Source organism: Nothoprocta perdicaria, unplaced genomic scaffold (genome assembly GCF_003342845.1).
Source record: "Nothoprocta perdicaria isolate Ctin4 unplaced genomic scaffold, notPer1 scaffold_473, whole genome shotgun sequence".
NCBI classification, from domain to species: Eukaryota; Metazoa; Chordata; class Aves; order Tinamiformes; family Tinamidae; genus Nothoprocta; species Nothoprocta perdicaria.
The window spans coordinates 109,874-116,993 of NW_020455725.1; the positions used below are offsets into that span (position 1 = coordinate 109,874).

A 7,120-nucleotide genomic window follows, 5' to 3' on the forward strand; every position below is an offset into this window, starting at 1 on the left:
TCCGGGTTCCTTTAGAATAGTGTGAAAGAGAAAGAAATCCGATCAAGTTCACTCTAGAACTGATCTGGCGGCCTGTTCATATTCACAGACGTGTTTTTTTTCCTCTAGCTGAAAAACACGTTTTGATAGTTTGTTTAAAACTGTAGTATGCTCGTTCGTTGGAAGGGTTACCAGTGCCGGACTTTCTGCGATTTGAGAAAACGACCGAAAGCCTTGAAGAAAGCTAATAGATGTTATGCTATAAACACGCAGGATGTCAAAATGAGTCTCTTATCGTAAAGACAACACTATGTCCGTTTCAGCCCTTCAAATATTTCATCAGATCCATTTGGAGAAAAAAGAAAAAAAAAAAAGCGAAAATAGATATCTACTATCTTCAGTGCTTTGTCAGCAGATCTGTAAGCGATAGTCTTACCTAAACCTGTCGTTACTTGCAATGATTTTACAGCTAAATCAAGATCAATATTGTAATCTCTGGCAAGAATTTTATTAATATTTTATTTGAAAAATCTCATATTGTTTCCGACAAGTCCTGGTTTGAGGTTGCTTCAGTTTGGATAGGGCGTCACCACATTATTTCTTAATGACTTTCCCAGCTGCTTCTTTCCATTTTCTGTCATCAACAACCATCTGGTATCTTATTAGCACCTCAATGCTCTTTTAGTGTTCTCATTTAGGAGAAAAAGAAAAAAAAAAAAAGTAAACATTCAAAATATTACAGATTTTAACGGAATCTTTGGGAGATTAATGTCTTTATAAAACGACACATTCTCTCTGCCGGCCTTTTCAACCAACGTATCCGAATCTTAGAACTTTCTTCTATGAAGTGCACTAACTGACGATTTTTAGCTAAGATTTTTCTTATTTTCGTCGGAAAGATGTTTCACGGTCATATGTTCTCGGTATTTATTGTTAAAGTAAATGCTTACAAATGATCCTAGTCTTTTTTTTTTTTTTTTTTTTCATTTTTTTCTTTGATCAGAAAGTAAGCTAAAACACAAAAGGTCTTGATCCAATTTAGAAAGTGGTTTAGAAAGTAAGTTATACTCTAGGGAACTGAGAAAAAAAATCCCATTTTCTTTTCTGAGTTTAACGTAACTGGAAATCCGACCCATTTATATTAACAACAACAACAAAAAATCTATAATAATAATAATAGTAATAAACTAATGAGCTTCACTCAGTTGTTAAATCTATGTGTATGAAAAGGAAAGTTGATTTTGAGAAAACAGCTTATTAGAAGCCCAGATTTAGTATTTTAAAGTTCCTTTACCCAGAGGGGGGGGAAAAAAAAAAAAAACCCTTAGAAAAGTCTTTGAAAGCAGCAACATTTGAATAGATTTGTAATATATGTTTATGATATGCAACAACAGAATACATACCTGAAGAGAGCTCATAGTTTCATTTAGTTTATTAGACAAAAATATATGATTTAGACAAGTTTTGCTGACGCGCTATTTACAATTTGAAATTGCTCTATATACAGAAAAAAAAAAAAAGAAAAAAAAAAAAAACACAAATACATGGGAAGTATTTACCAAACAAATAATTCAAGAAAGGTTAGAATAACACGATCTGAAATGGTACAATGAAGAAGAGGATCCATCTACAGATTTGTGTAATCGCTTTTATGGATTTGCACGACCTTATTGCAAAAAGAGATTGATGGGAGTCGTTTATATCATTTCTTTTTTTCTTTTCTTTTTTTTTTTTTTTTTTCTGTCCTTAATATCAGTCTCTGTATTTTTTTTTCACCAAAACATTTAATCAAGCAGAAGGGAGAGCTGTTAAAATACGCGGTGTTCCCTCTTGCTGAGCCAAAGAACTGCAGGGAGGAAGGGGAAGGGAAAAAAAAGAAGACGGAACAATCTTTCAGTAAGAAAAGATTTTTTGTATGCAACCTCCTGTCTATTGCTATAGCATCCTAATGTTAGTCAAATGCACAGAAATCATTTTTGCTAGTGTGGTTAACACGATATTTTTGAGGTTCGTTATGTCTCAGCTGCAGAAAAGCTGCAGGCTGGCTACCTACAATTGGAGTTTAGCCTAACTTTGGAAAGATTATAGCAACTTTTATATTGCTCTTGTTCTTTGTATGTACTATTATGGTAATAATTAAGCGATATAATTAGGTTTTATTATTCAAACTCTCTATGTCACATAAGTAACATTCCTGCAGTGAAAACAAACAAACCAACTCACTTGTCACGAACAGGCTGGAAAGGCGATTTGAGCTGCTGAGGTGGGGATTCAGTTCTTGGCATATTTTCCCTTTCTGGAATGAGACAAAATAAAGCAGGAGAATCATTTTAGATTAACAATAAAATAATAAATTAATTAATTAATTAATTAAAAGTATACAATGTGCAGAGAACACACCTCACTGTCGTTCAGACATATGCATGTACATGCGTGTGTATGTGTAACACTATGCTATGGCTGTGTCCTTCATACTTAAAGAAAATTCAAGCTTTTCTATCCAGAATTAGGACTGTCTTTGAAATGATTCGAAGATGAAAATCAGAAAGGAAAGAAAACAAAACTCAATAATATGTTACACAGCACTATTCCTGCATTCCTAAGTTGTGTATGGGACATGTAGAATTAGAATGCAACACTCCACTTGAAATGGACTTTGTGCAAGCAATCAGAATGCTGGGAGAGAAATTCAACGCCAGATTAAATGCTCTGTAATTCCGTTAAAAACAATCATCTGCACTGGGGCCGAAGCCGACCCTGCTCCTCAGGGAGACGTTTGTGTCTACATGCATGTGTGTGTGCACGTGTGTCTGTGTAGTTGTATGTGTGTGGTTGTTAGGCATGGGGACATCTCTGCATGGTGCATTACCTATGTGTTTGGGACTGGTCCTCTCTGAAGGTTTTTCGCTGCCTAGGGCTCCTAGGGTTGCTGTTAAAGCAGAAGGCTGCTGCTGGGCCTGGAGGTGGTGATTGTGGTGAACAGCATGGTGATGGTTTACTCCCAGTAAGGACCTCACATTTAGCAGGGAACTCTGGGTGAGAAAAGCCCCATTTGTCCAGTTGTGAAATTTGCCAATCTGGCATGTGTAGAGTCCATGGCTGGGGAGAAAAGCTGGGTGCTGGATCTGTGGTGAAGTGTGGTTAACCTGGGGAGGAGGAGGTGGAGGAGGAGAAGATTTCAGGGCACCATCAGGACTTGTTGCAGTCTCTGCCAAAGACCAAATCTTGGGTTTAGTGAGAGATGGCATCTGTAGGTTGTTCTGTCCACTGGGGCTTAAGATTCGTGTGTCAGAGGACTCCTTCACCATGGCCATTGCATCTTTGGGTTTCAGCCCTTCAGGACCTGACAGTGCCACATCTTTATCTTTTTCCAGATGTTCCTCTTCAATGCTCTGTCTCAGGAGCTCGGGCTTCTCCTCCTCTTCCTCATTGCTCTGCTCCCCATCATTCTCATCGATTTTATCTATGTCGATGCTCTCCAAGTCAATTTCCTCATCATCTTCATTCTTCTCCGGGTCCCCCTCATTGTCACTCCCAAAAAGGTTGGCATCTTCTTGATCTTTACTCCTGGAGCCCCAGGTCACTTTGTTCTCCTTCTTGAGGCGCCGGCGGGCGTTGGCAAACCAGGTGGAGACCTGGGTGAGGGTCATCTTGGTGATGATGGCCAGCATGATTTTCTCGCCCTTGGTGGGGTAGGGATTCTTGCGGTGCTCGTTGAGCCAGGCCTTGAGGGTGCTGGTGCTCTCCCGTGTGGCATTTTTGGGCCGCCCGGGGTCCCCGTACTGGAACTGTCCATAGGGATAATAGCCGGGGGCGGTGTGGGCAGCAAAGGTGGCAGGGTGGACGCCCGGATTATCTTTCAGCTCATACTGGGAGCCCTGCAACACATTCAGACAAGCGGAGAGGAGAGGGAAAAAAAAAAAAAAAAAAAAAAAAAAAAAAAGAGGAAGAAAAAAAAACACCCTCAATTATCTCGTTAGCGTCTCTAGCAGGCTTGAATAGGCTACTCCGTCAGTCGGAATATGCCTGTGAACAGTGCAAAGGGTCTTCACAGTCAGATTCGGCCCTCCCCGCTCCAGGCTCTTTACGTTTAGATCAGACAGAGGTATTCCCAAAAGATCTCCCCTTCTTGCAGAGAAAGGAACAGAGATGGACTAAGCTGGGGGCTGCCAAACACCGCGCGCATTTTCTCTGCAAACCAAGCCAAATCAAACGGTGAAAACGCAGCAATTCACATTCGCCTCGACGAGGCAATTTATTGCGTCGTCGAAATAATCGGACAGGAAAACACAGGTATTACACCAGCCAAAACTAATGCCTGCGCCACTGTAATTATCTGCAAAATATCCGGGAGAATATTACCAATACAATCAGAGCATTTTCTGTTTGGCCACGGATTTGTCTTCAAAAGGAGCTGACTTAAAGGAGACGAGGGATAAGAATGCAGTTTCGAATGGTTCAATACGGAAACAATTTTACTGTAAAATATGTGGCCTGCCCCCCAAATACTGAAGGTTTATAATGTAAAATATTGTCTTCTATTTGGAGTGCCTTTGAACTCTGAAATGAAAACTGATCTACGCGCTACAGAATATGTATATGAAGATACTTTATCTCATAAGTTTTACTTTGATGTGAGAAGGGCAAACACAAATTATTTACAAGCGCTTGGAGACGGTGATTTATTTGCAATCAATATTCTTTTTATCATCAGTAGTAAAACACAGCAAGTCAAATTATCCCATCAGGTGTTTTGTTAAATAACATTTTGTCTTTCTAACAACCTCATTAGGCTTCATTATTACCGCAAATTGTCCAGATATTAACTTCATATTTTAGCGCTTCACTTCAAAATAATAAAGAATTCTAGAATTTATTTCAGAATACCATTATCATGGTAAATAGCTACCACTGTAGAAAAAAAAAAAAAAAAAAAAAAAAAGAAAAAAAAAAAAGAGGGGAAAAAAAAGATACCTTTGCTAGTTGGAAATGGAACTCTTCCTGAGTGTTCCTGAATACGCAACATTTAAAGTGATTTTCTTTTTTTTCCCTCGTTTCTACTAGAATGTTGTTTTTTTTCAGTCAAGAAAAAATATTCACAGCATTAAAATTGCGAAATTTACGTAAGTTTAAAAGCAAACCTCTTTTAAAATGCCCGCAAAGAAACTAATCTAACTTTCTCAAACAGTTTTAAAGGAATACGTACTTTATTTTCGGAGCTTATAAAGAAAGAGAAGAATGCCGCCATTAAAAAGCCTTTATATATATATATATATATATGTATATATATATATAACGTGTTAGAATAGGCTTTCTGCACTCCCTTTATTCCGTTGCCTTTTGTTATTGTTGCTGAAATGATATTTCTCTGTAATCTCTGTTGGGAATTCTTTTGAAGAAGCCACTTGTAAATCACTCATTGCTTCTGTGTCAACTTTTACCGCGTGACCAAAATCAAGCTTGTTTGTTTGTTTGTTATTTTGTTTGCTTTGGGGGGGTTGTTTTGTTTTTAAGTGGAATATTCGGTTTGTCGCAAATGCTTTCGGGAAGAATATTTGCGACACACACACAAATAACCTGATTTCAGATACTGAACTTATTCAAAAACATACCTGTTTACCTACTTACACAGGTGTTTTGTGTGTATGTGCATATATATTTACAAATATATGTATCTGTGTATACACACATATAAATTAAAACTCCCTGAAGTTATGCCGTACGTGTGCCCAGTTATAATTATTCACGCTTTATGTTGGGATGGGAGGGGGAGAGAAAAGAAAAGAATTTAGAAATCAAGTGGAGTACGATCATGGCCAAATTTGCAGTTATTCAGTAACGAAAACCTTTGAGTGATACAAGTGATAAAAAAGTTTATTAAGCTCCCGACCTGTTTCGTTTTTTATTCGTCAGATTCTCGAGGGAAAATAAAAAATACCGAGCATGGCAATCGGGATAGCGGTAATTTCTTTTAGATTTGGTGCTAATATGCGCTTCTGCTCCTATGCCCATAATGGGATGTGCGTGCACTCCTTCGCTTGATTCAAATCCGACCTATGGTCCTTGCCATCACTGGAGTACGAAAAGTTCAGGGAAGTGATGGGACCATTTTGAAGGCTCAAAGAAAATGCCTTTAAATAGAAGGACGTGCCAGCTATCTACACCGTCCTGTGACCTTTCTCGTGGAACCTGCTCGTAGCTCCATGGAAAAGAGAAAGACCAGAGGAGCGCATTGAGAAACCAGTTCGGACAACAGCACCAAAAATATCACCCGTCAACCACAACAGCAACAACAAACCCCGAGTTGCTAGGGCGAATCAACAGCGCGGACAGGCGCCTCTTCCGCTGCCAAGAAGCCCAACTCGGAGGAGTTTTGTCTGGCTGGAGCAACTGGGCCGGCTCATGTTGTCCCTAGAGCGGGGTTGAGCAGTGCCCCGTAGCCCCTGCCCTCGCACACACAAATGCACAAACAAACGCACAAACGCACAGCGTTCCCGCCGTGCTCCCGTCGGCCGCCGCCAGCGCCGCCGCTCCGGGAAGCGCGGGGCGCCGAGCCCAGCCCGCTGCTCCGAGCGAGCTCCGCGCAGCCCCTGCCCCTGCGTGCGGTCCCTGTCCCTGCTCGGAGCCCTTGTCCCTGCCCAAGCCCCTGCTCCTGTGCGCAGCCCCTGCCCCTGTGCGCAGCCCCTGCGGGCAATCCCTGCCCCTGCGCGCGGCTCCTGCCCCTGCGCGCGGCTCCTGCCCCTGCGCGCGGCTCCTGCCCCTGCGCGCCCTTCGGCCCCTGCCCGCATGGCCCTGGGACAGGCGGTGCGGAGGAGGGGAGTGGGCCCGGCACCGGCGATCCTTACTCACCATCTGCGAGAAGAGGCTGAGGTCGGCGGTGTAGGGCAGGAAGGCGCTGTAGTTGGGGGCGCTGTAGGGACTCGCGTACATGCCCAGCACTGAGGTGACAGCGGCCGAGCTGCTGCCCAGCTCGGCGCCCGCGGGTCGGCCCGAGGCGGCGGCGGCAGCGGCGGCAGCAGCGGCGGCGGCGGCCAGCACCCCGGGCCGCTCGCTCCCGTACACCGCCTGGCTGGCGCTGAGGTACTGCGGGTAGCCCAGCTGGGGGAAGGACATCTCCAGGACGCGGGCACGGCGGTGGTGG

At 42.6% G+C, this 7,120-nt stretch overlaps 1 protein-coding gene across 1 annotated transcript; it reads right to left on the minus strand.

Moving 5' to 3' along the window:
* Positions 1-1,719: 1,719 nt before the first annotated feature.
* IRX1 (iroquois homeobox 1) lies at positions 1,720-7,092 on the minus strand. Its single transcript, XM_026047078.1, has 4 exons — positions 6,829-7,092; positions 2,849-3,857; positions 2,203-2,275; positions 1,720-1,825 (listed from the first exon to the last, which is right to left on the minus strand). Exons 1-4 carry the CDS (start codon positions 7,090-7,092, stop codon positions 1,768-1,770), a joined length of 1,404 nt encoding a protein of 467 aa, XP_025902863.1. The 3' UTR covers positions 1,720-1,767.
* Positions 7,093-7,120: the final 28 nt, after the last annotated feature.